Source organism: Puma concolor, chromosome D2 (assembly GCF_028749965.1).
Source record: "Puma concolor isolate L17-30 chromosome D2, mPumCon1.1.hap2, whole genome shotgun sequence".
NCBI classification, from domain to species: domain Eukaryota; kingdom Metazoa; phylum Chordata; class Mammalia; order Carnivora; family Felidae; genus Puma; species Puma concolor.
In genome coordinates this window covers 16827014-16847064 of record NC_141677.1, presented here as the reverse complement: position 1 = coordinate 16847064, position 20051 = coordinate 16827014, and the positions used below count along the sequence as shown (strand labels likewise).

Genomic DNA, 20051 nt, shown 5'->3' with positions numbered 1-20051 from the left:
CCCCGCATCAGGCTCTGGGCTGATGGCTCGGAGCCTGGAGCCTGTTTCCGATTCTGTGTCTCCCTCTCTCTCTGCCCCTCCCCCGTTCATGCTCTGTCTCTCTCTGTCCCAAAAATAAATAAAAAACGTTGAAAAAAAGATTTAAAAAAAAAAAGTTATAAACTTTTATTTTTTAATGAAATCAATTTTTTTGAGGGGGAGATAATATTGCATATGATTAAAACAAGGTGATTAAAAATGTTATGTAACTTAGGTAATTGGAAGGAATTTTTAAAGTCCTGTGTGATAGTTCTGTGATAACCATCTCATGTTTACTAGATGGGGTATTTTTTTACAGTATATACATCTTATTGTGAGGCTGTGAGTGGCAAAACCCAGTTAAAGCATACCTGTGTTAAAGAACACAGTCTGTAATTTCCAAATGCTTTAAAAGTAAATGAGATGATTTGCTCTTTATTTTTATATTTTATGTCTTATATATAGAGTAAATAATAGTTAAGAGTAAATAAATAGTTTAAGAGTAAATAGATAAGAGTTAAATAGAGTAAATAATAGTTGCTCTGTTGTGCCGAATAACAATAATAGTTGCTCTATTGTGCCTATCAACAATGTTTGATAGGCTCAAAGTATAGAATATGCATGCTTATGGTTGTAATAATGTGTTCTTAGCATTTCAGCAGGAACTTGATGCAAGACATGACAAATACGAGAGACTTGTGAAACTTAGTCGGGATATAACTGTGGAAAGTAAAAGGACAATTTTTCTCCTCCATAGAATTACAAGGTGAGTAAATGTCTCTAAAATTTGTTCCAGTGGCATACACTTTGATACGTGTTATATATGTACTTTGTAATGCTTTATACTTCAGTGGACAGTACCTAGCTGTTAGAAGATTCTGTGATTGATTCTATGAATACTGGGATTGGAGGATGTTAGCAGCAAGAAGATTTTAAGAATAAATATTTTAATCAGAATAGGGAGGAAAGTTTTTTTTTTAAGTATTAGTTTTGAGAGTCAGTGAGTGTGAGTGGGGGAGGAGCAGAGAGAGAGAATCTTTTTTTTTTTTTTTTTGGTTTTCTGATTTATAAGGAAATAGGTATTTCTTTTTTCTTTTTGTTAAATTTACATCCAAGTTAGTTAGCATATAGTGCAACAGTATGCTAAAAGAATTTCAGGGGTAGATTCCTTAATGCCCCTTACCTGTTTAGCCCATTCCCCCCCCCCCCCCCCAACAACCTCTCCAGTAACCCTTTGTTTGTTCTCCATATTTAAGATTCTCTTATGTTTTGTCCCCCTCCCTGTTTTTATATTATTTTTGTTTGAGAGAGAATCCTAAGTAGGCTCTACACTGTCAGTACAGAGCCCAATGTGGGGCTCAAACCCACAAACCATGAGATCATGACCTGACCCAAAGTTGGACACTTAACTAAGCCACCCAGGCTCCCCAAAAGGGAAAGTTCTTATTTTCAGAGCAACTAGGAATTTTGTGTTGTTAAGAGCACTCAGTGATACAGGTATTGTTTGTGAAAATATTAAATTTCTAGTGATTTACCAGAGCTTATTACGTTAAAGCTTTACTTAGGTGATATGTGCAAAATTTCAATATTAGATAAATGTGGAAATCTGCTTTATTTATGTTCCCATTCGTTTTCCAACTCATTGCAATCTGCTTTTCTGCCTCACAACTATTGAGATTGCCCTTGTTACCCTCATATTGCTAAATCTAGTACATACTCTTAGTTTACATTTTTGCAGCATATGATACTACTGACTAATTTTTTGAAAGTTCCTTTTCCTACAGCTCTGAGGCATCTTTTCTTTGAAATTCCTTTCTGTAGGATTTTGTTATTTTATTTTTCTACGTAGGCTCTGTATATATCCTAGATTCCTTGGTTGTATGTATGTAAAAGAAAACAGCTTAAACTAGCCTAAGCAGAGGAGGAAAATAAATTTTAAAGATTCAGGAATTTCTTATGAATGCAGCTGAGTATCTTCGTCTTTCACCTTTGCTTCTTTGTTTGCATCCTTTTTCATTTAATCAGCTTTCTTTGCTTCTCTGTTTTACGTGAGGTTAGAAAGTGCCCACCCTGGGGCACCTGGGTGGCTCAGTCAGTGTAGCATCCATGCTTTCAGGCCCCGTGTGGGGCTCTGTGCTGACATCAGGCTCTATGCTGACAGCTCAGAGCCTGGAGCCTGCTTTGGATTCTGTGTCTCCCTGTCTCTCTCTCTCTCCCACCTTGTGCTCTTTCTCTCAAAAATAAAATAAGACATTAAAAAAAATAAAATAAATAAAAAAAAAAAGAAAGTGCCTTTCCCACCAATGCCCAGGGAGAGATTGTTACAAATTACAAATGCCGCTAGAAGGATTTGCACTATGTATCTTATAAAGCATTTAGGGAAATCCAAATATAATTTACCATTTTTTATTATTAAAAATATTACTGAAGTGTTCTATTCACTCATTTGCAACTTTTAAGATAACTCTCTAATAGTTTAGTTTTTATTCTATTAAGTGGAAGTGAATTTGCCATACATAGATTTCTTGGAATTAGGCACTGTTAACCTTTTCTTCATCTTAACCTGACTAAAATTTTTGCTTGTTTTTTTTAATGAGTTCTCAGTTTATATCATGAAAGGAAATTAAACTGTTTTTGTTTTTTTTAATTTTTTTTTTTTTTCAACGTTTATTTATTTTTGGGACAGAGAGAGACAGAGCATGAATGGGGGAGGGGCAGAGAGAGAGGGAGACACAGAATCGGAAACAGGCTCCAGGCTCTGAGCCATCAGCCCAGAGCCTGACGCGGGGCTCGAACTCCCGGACCGCGAGATCGTGACCTGGCTGAAGTCGGACGCTTAACCGACTGCGCCACCCAGGCGCCCCTAAAGGAAATTAAACTGTTTTTGAACTTGAGCTTATGGAAAGAAGCAACACTTTTGATTAATTATGAACAGTTTTTCAATACATATTGCAATTTAAAAACAATTGACATCAATATTCATTGGTTTAAAGAAATAATAGAACTGTGGCAGAGCATCTTAATATTTTAGAAAAAGCCATGTTATTTTGTAAAGTCATCTTATAAGGATTTCTCTACCAAAAATAATAAATTCTTATTATAGTAAACTTAGAAAATAGTAATCTTCAGAATAAATTGTAGAAAAATAAAGATACCGAATGAAAGAAGTCAGTCATAATACCAAAGATAGCTACTGTCAGTGAGCAGATTTCATATTTTATGCACTTTTTTTTAAAGTTCTGTGCCTAATGTGGGGCTTGAACTCATGACCCTGAGATCAAGAGTCGTATGCTCTACTGACTGAGCCAGACAGACACCTCTGATTTTACTTTTTTTTTTTTATTTTACATATTTTGATTTGATTTGATTTTTTAATTTTTTTTCTTAATTTAAATTTTAGTTAACAAATGGAATATTGGTTTCAGGAGTAGAATTCAATGATTTATCACTTACATAAGCAGCCAGTGCTCATCACAAGTGCCCTCCTTAGTACCCACCACCCATTTAGTCCCATCTCCCACCCACCTCCTTCCATCAACCCATAGTTTGTTCTCTATCATTAAGTCTCTTGTTTATGTCCCTCTCTTCTCTCCCCCTCCCCCCACTTCCCACATGTTCATCTGTTTTGTTTCTTAAATTGATTTTACATATGTTTTTTTTTAATGTTTATTTAATTTTGAGAGAGAGACGGAGCATGAGCAGGGGAGGGGCAGAGAGAGGGGGAGACACAGAATCCAAAGCAGGCTGTAGGCTCTGAGCTGTCAGCACAGAGCCCAACACGGGGCTCGAATCCAGGAACCATGAGATCATGACCTGAGCTGAAGTCAGACACTTAACTAACTGAGGCACCGAGGCGCCCCTGATTTTACGTATTTTTAATAAATATAATAAATAAAATAAAATTATGGTTTTGAGTTAGAAGCATCCAGATACAATATTAATTCAGTCCTATGTTGATACTTATTATTTTTATAAATTTTTTAAGTGTTTATTTATTTTTGAGAGAGAAAGGGAGAGAGGGAGGGAGGAGCAGAGAGAGGGAGACACAGAATCCGAAGCAGGCTCTGGGCTCCGAGCTGTCGGCACAGAGCCCGGCACAGAGCCCGACGCAGGCCTGGAACTCACAAGCTGTAAGATCATGACCTGAGCTGAAGTCGGATGCTTAACCGACTGCGCCATCCAGGTGCCCCTGTTTATTGATATTTAGATGATTTCAGTTTTTCACTAACAAAGCATCTGGCTGGTATATTGATTATAGTGCTCCTGATATGGAAGAGATTTTGACAGAATCAGAAGTGAAATTGGATGGTGTTAGACAAAAGATCTTGCAAGTAGCCCAGGAGCTCTCAGGAGAAGACATGCATCAATTTCATAGAGCCATTACCACAGGTAAGTCCAGGTTCACGTCAGTGGTAACTTTTTTTTTTTTTTTTTAAACCAGTGTGTTACATGATTTCTGTGTGGGTTGTGTTAATTTTAATTGACACTTGGTGAAATATTATTAGCTTTTAAAAATTGGGACTTCTGCATAATAATGTAAAGGTAATCCAAAAACATTAAATTGGCTTTATTTTTCTGAGTAGAATAGTCATCGATAGCTCTTAATAAAGTAATTGAAAAAAGACCTAACAGAGTGAACTTTAGCCTTGAGGGCATAGGGTGTATTCAGACAAGGCACGTCGCATTTCCCACTATGGGGATATCTTACTGGTGGCTCTAAGTTTCAGTTTCAGGGAATGTATCACCTAGCCAGATGGACTCAAACATGTCGCAGGGCGACTCCATAGTGGAATTTTAAGATAGTACTGGGTTTTATATAAACACGAATCACTTCAAATATATACAGATGAATCGCATAAATAGCGAAGTGCTTGGTTCTTTTCTCTTCAACTTTTTTTTTTAATGTGAGTTCACTGACAGGAGAGGTACTGTATAATTAAGAAAGACAAATTCAAAGGTTGATTTATAGAAGTATGTGAAATTATATGTTCTTTCTATCAAATAGCAGATTCCACTGAACTCCAGGCATTTCATCATGAGAAATGAGTTTATGTGGTATCTGCTCAGTGTATGTCCAGTTTTAGGGTGAACATTTATAATTTCACTTGTTTTCAGAAATGTCAATCTGTAGTATGTTCAGATGTCTTTTGTTGTTGTTGCCCAATGATTACATGTACAGTTGACCCTTGAACAATGCTGGGATTAGGGGCGCTGACCCCTTGCACTGCCAGAAATCTACATAAAACTTTTGACACTCCCCAAACTTAACTACCAATAGCCAACCATTGACTGGAAGCTGTACCAATAATGTAAACGGTTTATTAACATGTATTTTGTATATTATGTGTATTTATTGTGTTCTTACAATAAAGTAGGAGAAAAAATGTTATTAAGAAAAACACAAGGAAAATACATTTATAGTTCTGTACTAATTTATTGAGAAATCCACATATGTATGGACTATTGCAGTTGAAACCCTTGTTGTTCAAGGGTCACCTGTTTGTGTGTGTGTGTGTGTGTGTGTGTGTGTGTGTGTGTGTGTGTATTTTCTATTGAGGTATAACTGACATATAACATTATATTAGTTTTAGGGGTACATTGTATATATTATGAAATGACCACCAAAATAAGTTTAGTTAACATCCATCACTGTACATACAGAATTATTTTTCCTTATGATGAACTTTCAGGATCTATTAGCACATTTTAAGTAGGCAATACAATATTATTAGCTATAGTTGCCATGCTGTGTGTGCATTGCATCCCTAGGACTTTAGACGTTTGTACCTTTTGAGTCCCTTCACCCATTTTGCCCATCTCCCGCCTCTGGCAACCACTTGAAATGTCTTTTGATATTAGTGAAAGAAAGTACCTGCTCACCTCAGTTAAAGCTGGGGTGTATTACTAGAAACTGAAGTGATAACTCAAACAGTTAATGAAGACTCATTATAGTACATTTCTGTCATTGTTATTTACTACCAGGGATTTGTTTTTTTAAGTAATAGCGCATATAATGGAAAAGGTTTAATGAACTCAGTCCGTACTGTCATGTGGCACGACCTTGACTGTGACAGATTCGGCACGGCTGGGAGAGAAGATCTGAGTATCGGTGAGATGGGTGAAGCAAAAGCTGAGACAATCCTCGTGAAGAAAACGTGATAATATCTTCATGATCTTGTAGCAGAAAAGATGTTTTAAAAATGACACAATCATTGCAGTGCCTGGGTGGCTCAGTCACTGGTTAAGCATCCTACTCTTGGTTTTGGCCTAGGTTATGATCTCACAATTCGTGAGTTTGAGCCCTGTACTGGGCTCTGTGCTGACAGTGCAGAGCCTGCTTGGGGCTCTCTCTCTCTCTCTCTCTCTCTCTCTTTCTGCCCCTCCCTCACTTGCCCATGGGTGCACGCATGCTCTCTCTCTTTCTCAAAATAAATAAATAAACTTAAAAAAAAATTGGGGCACCATGGTGGCTTAGCCCATTGAGTATCTGGTCTTGGTCTTGGCTCAGGTCATGGTCTCACAGTTTGCGGATCGAGCCGGGTCGAGCCCGTGTCAAGCCCTGTGTCGGGCTCTACACTGACCGTGCAGAGCCACCTTGGGATTCTCTCCCTCCTTCTCTGTCTCTGCCCCTCCCATGCTCATGCTCTCTCTCTCTATCAAAATAAATTTTAAAAGATGACACAAGCATTAACTGCTGACGGAAAAATGGATCAATTGAATTTCATCAAAATTAAGACATCATTTATCAGACCACCTTTTCTTAAGTTGAAAAGGCAAGCTGAAGTCTGAGAGAAGACATTTACATTTATGTGTTGGGTAAAAGACACATACAGAATTCCTACAAATCAACGAAAAGACAAGCAATTTTAAAAATGGACAGGGACTCCTGGCTGGCTAGTTGGTGGAGCTTGTGATTCTTAATCTCTGGGTCATGAGTTTGAGTCCCATGTTAGGTGTAGAGATTCCATTTTAAAAAACTGGACAAAAAACTTGAACAGGGGCCTTATAAAAGTGAATATTCATATGGCTAAGAAGCCTATGAAAAGGTGCTGAGCATTATTGCCTAGAGTGATGCAAAGTAAAGTCAAATGAGATACTATTCACTCACCGGCATGATTAATTATGAAGACTGATGATGCCACTTTTTTTTTTTTTAAGTTTATTTTTATTTAGTTTGAAAGAAATAGCAGGCGGGGAGGGGCAGAGAGAACAGGAGATAGAATCCCAAGCAGACTCTGCACTGTCAGTGCAAAGCCAGATATAGGGCTCAAACTTAAGAATTGTGAGATCGTGACCTATGCCAAAGTCAAGAGTCAGATGCTTAACTGACTGAGCCCCCTGGGCTCCTGATGATACCACTTTATTATTATTATTAGAGAGAGAGAGAGCATGAGTGGGGGAGAGAGGCAAAGGGGGAGAGAGAGAGAGAGAATATCCCAAGCAGGCTTGATCCCATCACCCTGGGATCATGACCTAGGCTGAAATCAAGAGTCAGGTGTTCAACCGACTGAACCACCCAGATGCACTAAGACTGACAATATACTTTAAAAAACTTTGGCAGTATCTAGCTAAAAACATGCTCCTACTGTATGATTCCTTTTGGATATGTACCCTTAATAAAAGTGAGGCCTGTGTCACCAAAAGACAAAGGCAAGAAAGCTTGTAACAGCTGTAGTCATAATATTCTAAAACTGAAAAATGACCCAGACAGGAGAGTCGATAAGTACACGATGGTATATTTGTACAGTGTAATACTACATAGCAATAAAAAATGAGAAACATGCATCCCAGCAAGTATGAATCTCACATACATTCTGTTGGGCAAAATAAGCAAACACAAAGGAGTATCTATACTGTATAATTCCACTTATGTAAAGTTCAAAAAGGCAACATTAATCTAGGGAGTTAGAAGGCAGGATAGTGGTTATCTAGAGGTAGAGGTTGGGGGCAGGCGTTTCTGACTGGAGGCATGAGGGAACCTTCTGGAGTGATAGAAATGTTTTGTTTCTAGCTGGGTGGTGTTACATAGTTGTACACGTATGTAAAAATTCATTAAGTTAAACATTTGAGATTTATATTTAAGATTTATGCAGCTTATATATAAATTATAACTCTTTTTTTTTTTTTTTTTACAAAGTCACTGTTGACGTTTTCTTAGTTCTTTTTCCAGAGCCGATCTTTGTATTGGGAAATCACATCAATAATCTCTTCACGGCAGGGGCACCTGGCTGGCTTAGTCAAGGGTGTGTGACTCTTGATGTCAGGGTTGTGAGTCTGAGCCCCACTTTGGGTGTAGAGATTACTTAAATAAATAAAACTTAAAAAAAAAAAAACCCTTCATGGCAGTCTTGTGGTGAAAATATGTGCCATGTTTAGTGAAAACAGCCATACCATTCATATTAATGACGTCCTTTGTCAGAATCCCTTTGGTGAGGTTTCTCTTGGGCACCCTGACATTTCTAGTTGTTAGGCTGGGCAGATAACGTGTGCGGCAACGTTTGCCTTGTTCTCTTTGATCTCCTGAAGTTTTTATCTGCCTCTTCCAGTGGAAGTGGATTGGGGAGGAGGTAAGCTTAAACATCCAGCACGTTGACCTTTGTCAGTTCTCAGGGTTGACTGGAATCCCAAAGGGGCATTTCCAGGCCACAGACGTTGTAGGTCTTTTCGTGGCTAGAGATCAGGAGGAGTGGTGTTTATCATTTGTTGATACGTGAGTAGTATACTGCCGTGAGGAGTGCCAGTGACTTAGTGCTCTTGTTCCCTCCCCTAGAGCTGGAGTAGTAGCTTTGACCACACGAGAGAGATCCATGGCAGGCAGATTTCAGTCACGGTGGTCCTGCTATGTGTAAATAGGCACGCGTGTATAATCTCAAGGACTGTACTAGGTGGTGGAGTTGGTACTGGGGAGCAAGTTGGATCTCTTTCAGTTTCTAGAAAGTCCTTGATCTGAAGAAGCAGTATGGTCTAATGTCTTAACTGCATCAGAGTAACCAAATCCCATTCTACACCTTCCAAACATTCGATTAACTTGGGTACCTAGAGGCAAGAGTTGGAATAACTTCCATAAGCTTGATCATTTTTCTGTCACATCGTGCAGTAAGCCTATCTCATAAAAATTCATGGCAACATAATACATATACTAAAAGCTGACTACAGTTGTCTTCACTTTGACTTCAATCCGTGCTTAAAACTTTTACACTTCGGTAAAAACTTGCATATTTTCCTCACGGTGTTGGTGTGTTGTCATGTGATGATGTATTTAGATCTGAATTTCAAGTTAGTTCAAGGTTAAGCCCTACGAACCCAGGCAACTTAAAGTTCTGGCGGGACATTGTAGATCTGCTTGATTTGGCCCAGTAATGTGTTTGGTATGTTCTTCATTCATCACTGAGTAAAGTGTAAGGAAAGACTTTAAACCAGAGCGAGGACCATATGGATAGTGATATGAAAAGAAACTAGAAAGTTGCACTTGGCTCATAGAACAAAACAGAGAAATGCAGAAAAAAAGGCCAGAGGAGTATTAGTCGTGTTTCTTAGGAAAGAAACACTGCACTCTTGGAAAGAGCTTAGGTAGGGCATTAATAAAATGGGAGCGATCTTTAGATTTTCCCACTTCAGTGTATCATTGAGGATTATTTTAAGCACCATATTTCATTTTAGGTCCCTGTCTCTTCTTTGTCAGTATATTTAAAAAATTTTTTAAATTTTTTTTTTTTTTTGAGAGAGGGCGAGTGGTGGAAGTGCAGAGTGAGGGGGGAACAGAGGATCTGAAACCGGCTCAGGGCCGATGGCAGAGAACCCTATGCGGGGCTTGAACTCAAAAACTGTGAGATCGTGACCTGAGCTGAAGTCAGACACCCAACCGACCCAGGGGCCCCTTTGTCATTTTTTTGGAAGATTAGCTACGTATGGATTAAAATTTTAAGGGTTCCCTACATCTCACTTTTCTGTAGTAAGTCCTTAAAATGAGGTTCTTTAAGTGGAAACAAAGTTTTTTTTTTTCTTTTCTCTAAAAGTTAAGGAATAAAGCAGTTCAATAAAGAGGTATCTGGGACTTAAATTTTTGCTGACAGATATTTTATTTGATACCATAAGGTTATTTACAACTAGAGAAGCATTAACAATATGATGCTTCTGAATAGCTTGCTGCTTGTAATTGTTAAATGCTTGTTTTGGTGTTACTCCAAATAGTTGTTCTTTTGACTCGAAGATAAAACAATTCTGGCATTGAACTAAAGGAGTTCTGTGCTTTTCCTCATTAAGAATAGTGCTAATGGCACGCAGAGCATTTCCCTAAGGGATACTTGTGTGAGCTCAAATGTCGAGTATCCTCCTAATAATTGAACAACAACAAAAAGTTAGGTCTGTTTTCTACACATTTCTTATCAGAGTAGATTACAGATTGTCCCAAGGGATGGTTAAACAAATGAACAAATAATTAGTTGCTTGAAATAAGTCACTTAAAAAAATGTTGGGCTCTGTCATGTTTTTGTTTTGTGTTTTTCTCCTGTGGAGGAATTAACAGTTGGGGGAAAATGTTCCCCATCTCAAAGAAAAAAATTGTTTATACCACTCTGATAATAATGAAATTATTTAATTTTGAGACATTTTGGTGCACATAACTAAGTTCAGACCCTAACTAATATTTTAATTCTCTTATTCAGGAATGTGAATGATGTGTTAAGTGGATGTTTTGTGTCAGAGATTTTTTTTTAAGCCATTGTTCTTTGTGACCTTTGCAGTATTCCTAAGGTAGAGATATTATGTTGTGACCTTTGCAATATTCCTAAATTACAGATATTATATTTACTGCTAAGTAAGTGGGGAGTCTCACAGTGTTTAAACAACTTGCCCAAGATAAGTTACTATAAGATATGGTTGGTTTCTTACCATATGGATTTAATTTACCTGTTGACTTTAATTTTTTTATGTTTATTTTTGAGAGAGAGAGAGAGAGACAGAGACAGAGTGAGAGCGGGGGAGGGGCAGAGAGGGAGGCACAGAATCCGAAGCAGGATCCAGGCTCTGAGCTGTCAGCACAGAGCCCGATGTGGGGCTCGAACTTGTGAACTGTGAGATCATGACCTGAGCCACAGTTGGATGCTTAACCAACTGAGCCACCCAGGTGCCACTGTTATTTCTTAAAATAAGTCCAGAGGTGGGGAGAATTTCAGGAAGGACATCTCTTCACGCTTCAACATACTTTCTGATTTTGTGCAGTGCAGCTAGGGGGCAAGCTGCAAAATTATGTTATTTGAGGGGTGGGGAGACTGGGGAGTTGCTTTAAGTCCAGAGATGCAGCTGTGAGGATTTGTGTTGTGCAGCTGAGTTGTGGCCCCCATCTGTGAACCTCCAAAGAAATGTGCTAAGGGGACAAGCAGATAGCATTTGGGAGGTTTGTCAGGAACCAGTGATATAAACAAGTGTTTCATGCAAAGCATATGTGCTCAGATTGTGTCATAGTCTTTGAGGTTGGTTCAGCAGAGCTTTGCTTTGTTTGAGACATACCCCATGATGGTGAGGGTAGCAACTGTCTCTGCACATAGGGGAGAGGTCTGGGGGAAGGGAATCTGTCCTGGGCACACCCTTCCCCCCAGTCCCCCCAAAAAGTGACGTCCAAACTTTTCTTCTCTTCCACTCCCTTTATATATATCCCAGGGGTTAGAGAGAGGATGATGAGAGAGGAACAGAGATTTGATGAGTGTGGAGAGAGTTGGAAGCTGAGATGGAGGCAGGCTCCCCACACGGTCAGGGTCCCCGGTCACCAAATGACTGTCATTTTAATGGAGACAGTCACGGGAAGAGTTTGATGATGTTCCCGATATCAAATCATGCCTGTGACAGTGGCTTCATTTAGATAAAGAAAGACATGCAGCAAAAGATCTTTCCATCAGCATCTAAAAATCAAGAAATAATTTGAGAGTTATCAGAATGATTTGATAAATAACTTATGCTGTATCTTATAGCACTTGATAAGCAGTTTTATAATAAACAGAGTTTAGCGTAGTACGATAGTACAAGAATGTATTTGAAATTTGCGGTTTATATTGCCTTACGTAATTATGTTCCTGTTAAAAGAGTTGGAATATTACTGCAAGGGACAAGGGAGTTGACGATGCTGACAGGAGACGTTTAAGGGATTGCTATCACGAGTAAGTGAGATAGGAAGAGAATGTGATCCTCTGGTATTAGCAGAGTCATCTTGGAAGGATTTAGAAGATCCCCAGATTACTATTAACTTTTCTACTCATTCATGTTTGCTTTTTGAACAGATAAAATCAACTGACGGAGGTGAAGTAGAAAGAGAGCTTTTGCTGTCAGACAGGCTTGGGCTTATGTGTTTTCTCTGATGTTCCTTAGATCCGTAACCTTGGAGCACAGTATGCAACTTGTTTAAATTTCAGCTTTCTCACCTGTTATGGGAGAACAATAGTAGCTGCCTCACGGGTTGTTTTGAAAACTAAATGAAATATGTGTATGGGAGGCATTTCTTACTTTGTTTGGCACATCACTGTTAATGTGTTTGTGTTCCCTTCTGGAATTTAGCAGAAGTAATCTGTAATAGGGTGCTAAATTAAATTTATTTTCATTTTGGATTAAAAACTCAGTAATACTTATTTTCTGAACACATACTCTTCAGTGCTGAAGAAAAAGCCCTGTTCAAATAGACAGTATCCAATTAGGCAAAATCCAAATTAGTGAACTGGTGTTTAAGTTTTACTGTTGATAGTATAATTGGATATACTCTACAAAGCTAAGGCTTATGGATATATTTTCGGTGTATAATTTATATATTTGAGAGTAGATTTTTTTTTTTAGCAGAGTGGCATGTGAATCAAACCTACATCTGATTTTACTTAAACATTTCAGGGATCTGAAAAAGCTAACTTTTGAAAAAAAAATCTGATGGTATTCTTAAAAATAGCTGGGTGGTTCAGTCAGTTAAGCATCTGACTTTGGCTTGGGTCATGATGTTGTGGTTCGTGGGTTCTGTGCTGACATAGCCTGGAGCCTGCTTTGGATTCTGTGTCTCCCTCTCTCTGCCCCTCCCCCGCTCACGCTCTGTCTTTCTCGCTCTCAAAAAATGAATAAACAGTAAAAAAAATAGTTATAAATGTAATTTTTAAAAATTGAGATACAATTTATACACCATAAAATTAACCCCTTTAAATTGTGTAATTCATTGGTTTTTTTTTTTTTTTTTTGGTCTTTTTTTTTTTTTTAGTGTTTATTTATTTATTTATTTATTTATTTTTTTAAATTTTTTTTTTTCAACGTTTATTTATTTTTGGGACAGAGAGAGACAGAGCATGAATGGGGGAGGGGCAGAGAGAGAGGGAGACACAGAATCGGAAACAGGCTCCAGGCTCCGAGCCATCAGCCCAGAGCCCAACGCGGGGCTCGAACTCACGGACCGCGAGATCGTGACCTGGCTGAAGTCGGACGCTTAACCGACTGCGCCACCCAGGCGCCCCAGTGTTTATTTATTTTTGAAGGAGAGAGATACAGAGTGTGAGCAGGGAGGGGCAGAGAGAGAGGGAGACACAGAATCGGAAGCAGGCTCCAGGCTCCAAGCTGTCAGCACAGAGCCCAACGCGAGGCTCGAACCCACAAACCGTGAGATCATGACCTGAGCTGATGTCGGACACTTAACCAACTGAGCCACCCAGGCGCCCCTGTAATTCGTTGCTTTTTACTGTGATTATAAGGTTGTGTAGCTTTCACCACTGATTCCAGAATGTTTTCATCACCCTGTAAGGACACCCCGTACCCATTAGCAGTCACTCCCCATCTTCCTTCCCCCACGCCAAGCCTAGGCAGTCACTATTTGACTTTACATCTCCATGGCTTTGCCTATTCTGGATATTTCATATAAATAGAATAATACAGAATGTGGCCTTTTGTGTCTGGCTTTTGTCACTTATGATAATGTTTTCAAGGCTCTCGTATATGTCCTAGCACATGTCAGAACTTTATTCCTTTTTAAGGCTGAATAATATTCTCTTGCGCATATATACCACATTCTGTTTATCCATCAGTCGATGGACATTTGGGTTGTTTCTGCTCCTTGGTTATTGTGAACGATACTGCTATAAACATGTGTCCACAAGCCTTTGTGAACCTGTGCTTTCAGGTTCTTGGGTATATATATATACCTAGGAGTGGAATTGCTGGGTCATATGGCAGGCAATTTTTAAAACACTGAAAGCCTAGGGGTGCCTGGGTGGCTCAGTCGGTTAAGCGTCTGACATCAGCTCGGGTCATGATCTCGCGGTCTGTGAGTTCGAGCCCCGTGTTGGGGTCTGATCTGCCAGCTCAGAGCCTGGAGCCTGCTTCGGATTCTGTGTCTCCCTCTCTATCTGCCCCTCCTCCACTTACACTTTCTCTCTTTCTCTCCCTCTCTCTCTCCCTCTCTCTCTCAAAAATAAATAAACATTAAAAAAAAAAAATTTTAAACACCGAAAGCCTGGAAAAAAAGGCTAGTTTAGAATGAAACCTCTGCCTGGTCTGTTTGCCTTTCTTTATATATGTTTTTTTTTTTTTTTCAATTTTTTTTAATCTTTATTTTTGAGAGAGAGAGACAGTGTGAGCGGGGGAGGGGGCAGAGAGAGAGAGGGAGACAAAGAATCCGAAGCAGGTTCCAGGCTCTGAGCTGTCAGCACGGAGCCCGACACGGGGCTCAAACCCATGGACCACAAGATCATGACCTGGGCCGAAGTCGGGCGCTTAACTGACTGAGCCACCCAGGCGCCCCCTTTTATATATGGTTTTTGATGGAGATTTGGACTGGGTGTATACTGCTTAAATATTATAAGAATAAGTGAAAATAATCAGAAGCGTTTAATTGGGTTTCCTTGTATATGTTCTAATAGGAGAACATGGAGAAAAATAACAAATTACATAAAAACAACCTACAGACTTCTCTCTTACTGGCAGCTGATTCTGTAAATAATTCTAATTGGATTTCATCCAAGGCAAAAGCAGAAGGGGAAGGCATTGTTTGATGGAATATGGCAGTAGGTTGAAATTTTTCACCTTGGGGATTATTCACTGAAAATAGCGGATGTCCTTTTTATCAAGTTGAAACATAACTTGTTTAAACATCCTTTTACCTAGATGTGACCAAAAATGCTTTTCAGTGTTCGGGGCCAGATGTCCTTGAACTCTCTGTGTGGTATATCATGAAACCTAATAACCATGGAGCAAAAATGGCCACCTCATCCATGAAGTAACTTTAAACAAACACATCCCAGGGACAACTTAGATGGTGACTTTAGATACACCTGAAAATGTAATGTTTGACAGCCATGCACATTAATATAGACACCACAGATAGATTTTGAGGGCTGTTGTTCTGTATCTCTTTCTGCCCCCGTGAAAAATAAATCCGATACCTTGAAGACCTCGAATTCTGAACTTTATCAGTTTGAACTTTATCTTATAAGAATATTTCTTTCTTAGTGGACTTAAATCCAAAGTACTATATATTAAGTAAAATTGGAGAATTCTGAACATTTGAATAGCAGATTTTAAAATAGTTTTGCCAGAGCACTTAAAGTTTCCTAAAACCAGTAAGAGTAGGGAGAGATTATTTTGAAGAATTTACTAAACATTTGAGTCTCTTTCTCAAGGTGCTTTGGGGTGGGGAGAGGAGAAAGTTGTGAAGACATCATTCCTTCCCTCAAAACTCTGGGGTGCAAAAAAACAGGCATTCATAACTTGGAGCTGGCTGACTAAGTTTTGTGTAGTGGGTATGAAGAAATGCCTTGACTGGGTGTATCAGAACATGTCAACTTTTTTTTTACAGGTAGAAGAAGATTTGAGAGAAGGCAACACAGGCACAGAATAGCACAGAATCATGAAAGTATATGGTGTGAGAGCCTAGAGAATAAAGTTAAGGCCTGGAGAAGAGCTGAACTGGGGATTTAGTGGGGGAAAAGTTTGAGAAAAAGTGAAAATGTTTTGTATGGACTTGAACGTAAGGAGGCAGGTAAAGCGGGAAGGGCACGAGCTTCTGGGTTGTAGGAATGTTTTTTTACTATGTGACCTGGGTGAATTTCTGAATTTCTTCTGGGCCTCGGTTCATCTATAAAGGAAGGATAGTGATACAGTCATGTAAGGTTATAATGAACATTAAAAAGATGGATGTAAAGTACCAGATACATTATCTTCTGTATAACTGACACTCAAGACTTAGTAAGCTGCTACTAATATTTTATTTATATTTTTAAAAAGTTTTGTTGGAGGCTTCAGGGACTGGGAGATGTTTGTATACTTCGGTTCATAGCAGCATTATTCACAATACCCAAAAGGTGGAGGCAACCTAAGTACCCATTGATGGATGAATGGATAAACAAAATTTCACATGTCCATACAATGCAGTATTATTCAGCCCTAAAAAGGAAGAGAATTCTGACACAGGCTAGAGCGTGGATGAACCCTGAGGACCTTGTGCTAAGTGAGATAAGCCGGCCACAAAAGGATAAGTTCCATACCATTCCACTTCCACGAGGTAAGTAGAATAGTCAGATTCAGAGACGGAGAAAAGAATGCTGGTTGTTAGGGGCTTGAGGGAAAGGAGAAGGAGGAGTTATCTAACAGGTATAGAATTTTAATTTTGTAAGATAAAATAGATGGTGGTGACGGTTGCACCACAGTGTGAATGAATGCCACGAAACTACACGCTTAAAAATAGTTAAAATGGTTAGTTTTATGTCGTCTGCTCTATTTGGTGAGTTTAATACTACTGCATATGCATTCATTTGTAAGAATGCAAACATTTTAGCAACAACTTACTACTGATTTTTACGTCATTTGGCCGTGCTTTGTTGCAGAAGCAAATGACGTTTCTGTGTTGTTGCCGTATAATCTAGTTTCACTAAATGGATTTTTTTTTGACATGTCATTAGGAAGATTAGTTCCTACCATTCTGAATTTGAAAAGTACCATAGAGATCATTGTATCTAGTACTTCTGTTTTACAAATGAGGGACAGGCCTGGGAGTTGGTTGGACTTAGTTGATTTTATTAACTACAAATCATTTTAAGAATGTATTCGTTGGGGGGCGCCTGGGTGGCGCAGTCGGTTAAGCGTCCGACTTCAGCCAGGTCACGATCTCGCGGTCCGTGAGTTTGAGCCCCGCGTCAGGCTCTGGGCTGATGGCTCAGAGCCTGGAGCCTGTTTCCGATTCTGTGTCTCCCTCTCTCTCTCTGCCCCTCCCCCGTTCATGCTCTGTCTCTCTCTGTCCCAAAAAAAATAAATAAAAAAACGTTGAAAAAAAAAAAATTAAAAAAAAAAAAGAATGTATTCGTTGGAAACGTTTTCCATGCTTTGAGTGGGCTCATGTGGATAAAACAACTGTACAACTGATGAATTTTGCCAAATATATTTTTCCAGTCACAGAGGAGTGTGGTTTTACCACTATAGATAGCATCTTGGTTAAAGAAAGTCCATTAAGAATCAGGAATAGTTTTTTTTTTAATCTTTTTCTGTTTCTTATTTATTATTGAGAGAGAGAGAGAGAGAGAGCACAAGCAGGGGAGGGTTAGAGAGAGAGGGAGATGGAGAATCTGAAGCAGATTCCAGGCTCTGAGCTGTCAGCATAGAGCCCGATGCGGGGCTCGAACTCACAAACTGTGAGATCATGACCCAAGCCGAAGTTGGATGCTTAACTGACTGAGCCACCCAGGTGCCCCAGGAATAGTTTTTAAAATACTGGTTTGCTATTTCACTGCTTGTCCCCCCCTCCCATTGTTGAGCGATAAAACTTAAAATTATTTCTCTTTGACTATTCAAGGCATTTCATCTGTATGGTCCCTGTACTAAATTTAGCTCCATTTCTACCCTTTCCATTTCATGCCCCACCACTCCTTAAAGGACTTCTAAACAAAGGGACATCTACTCTGGGATGCTATCCTTAAGCATCATGAAGAAGGTCCTAGAATTTCAGTTTTGAACAGGATCAAGTTCTTCCACATGATTTGACATGATTTGCCCTTGCTGATCTTTGTAAGCAAATTAGTGCAATATAGTGGTATTTGTTCTAGAATCACTAGAATGATTTAAGCCACCTTGTTTAGAGAGCTGAGGTAGTCAAAATCCTTTTAATGTTGTTTTAACTTTTTAAATATTTTTGTTTTTGAGAGAGAGGGAGAGTGTGAGCTGGGGGTGGGGGGGTGTGGGGGAAGAGAGAGAGAGAGAGAGAGAGAGAGAGAATATCTTAAGTAGCTCCATGTTGAACGGGTCTTAATCCCACACAGCTGGGATCATGACCTGAGCCCAAATCAGGAATTGGATGCTCAACCAACTGAGCCACCTAAGTGCCCCCAGATGTTGTTTTATTTACTTACTTTATTTATTTTATTTTTTTTAATATTTATTTTTGAGGGAGAGAGAGACAGAGCATGAGCTGGGGGAGGGGGCAGAGAGGGAGGGAGACACAGAATCTGAAGCAGGCTCCAAGCTCTGAGCTGTCAGCACAGAGCCTGATGTGGGGCTCGAACTCATGAACTTGGTCTCAAGTGAGACCATGACTTGGGCCAAAGTCAGACCCTTAACCGACTAAGCCACCCAGGTGCCACCCCTCCAGATGTTGTTTTAAGTAGCAGGTTTCCTGTTTCCCACTGTTTGTAATCACTGCATGTGTATTACATTTTAATTTTTTATTTCTCTATGATTTTATGGGTTTTTCCCCCAAAATGGGCACTTCCTTGTTAATTGAATGTTCTTATAAAACATAATCAAAAATTATTAAATAGTTTTTCAGAAATGGATCTACCTCATTTAATCATGTTTTTTGGTGTCTGTTTGTGCAAGACGGGCTAAGCACTAGGGATAGAACTGTGCTCAAGGTAGTTGTGGTATTGCCCTTCTAGCAGGGGATAGATACTGCTACGTATTAGATAAGGAATTTTACATTATTGAAATACAACTTTGATTAGTCCTAGAAGGGAAAGGCACACGGTACTAGGAGAACATCTAATAGAGGTTTGGCTTAGAATGGGGGTTGTCTGAGGCAGTTTCTTCAGAAGTTGATACTTCCTGGAACCCTACAGAATTAGTAACAGTTTATTAGGTGAAAGAGTGAGAAGACCGTGTTATGATGCTGAGGGAAGAGCATATAAAATCCCTTGAGGCAAGGGAGGGCACAGTATAGGTGAGGAACTGAAAACGGTAGGCACAGAAAGTGAAGGAGGTTACAAAAGTTTTGCATTATAGACACATTCATGTTCTCTGAATTCAGCTTAAGCATTTTGCCTACTAGCATTTCATAGTCAGGATTCTCCAGAGAAGCTGGAGAGAGAGCAAGGGAGGGATTGATACATGTGTTTAAAAAAATTGACTCGTGATTGTGGGGGCTAGCAGGTATGAAATTTGCAGACTAGACTGGAAGGCTGGAATTTTAATACAGAGTTGATGCTGCAGTCTGGAGTCTGAAATCTACAGACTGGAAATGCAGGCAAGCTTTCTCTGTTGCAGTTTTGGGAAACCGTGTTCTTTGTTCATAAGGCCTTCAGCTGACTAGATGAACAACCTCCGCCCACCCCCATTATGGAGGGTAATCTGCTCTACTCGGGAGTTCTGATTTAAATATTAATCATATCTAAAAGTAGCCATTGCACACAGTATTGCTGTAAGAGAATAGAAAATAGGCTGGTTTAGTTTAAGCGATAAGCTCACTTCTGGTATCTTCTACCTTGACTTGCACATTGGAACTTGTACCTTGACCGTCAGATCAGCTTGAGATTATAGGTGTGTAGATGTGATTATCCTCCCTCAGGTTTACACTATTAAGCTGAGACAATGACTGCTTGGTGGTGTCACTGAGCCATAGCTTGAAGGTTCAGAGAACCTTGAAGGTTCAGAGAAATTTATGTTACCACCTTTAGCTGGTACATGACATAGTCCTGGTTCCTGTGCTCTCCCATCCCTGTCGATTAACATGTGTAGAACAAGAGCCTTGCCACTTGTGTTTGATTCTAACATTTATTTTTTTATTTATTTTATTTTATTTTTTTTTCAACGTTTATTTA

The 20051-nt window shown here is 39.3% G+C and overlaps 1 protein-coding gene across 1 annotated transcript in view; it reads left to right on the top strand.

Annotated features, from left to right (window-relative positions):
* Window positions 1-20051, top strand: part of TSNAX (translin associated factor X) — a 32578-nt gene that overhangs the window by 3403 nt on the left and 9124 nt on the right. The window contains exons 3-4 of the mRNA XM_025914997.2: window positions 670-784; window positions 4277-4407. Coding sequence (XP_025770782.1) covers window positions 670-784; window positions 4277-4407 — 246 coding nt within the window. The remainder of the gene's footprint in view (window positions 1-669; window positions 785-4276; window positions 4408-20051) is intronic.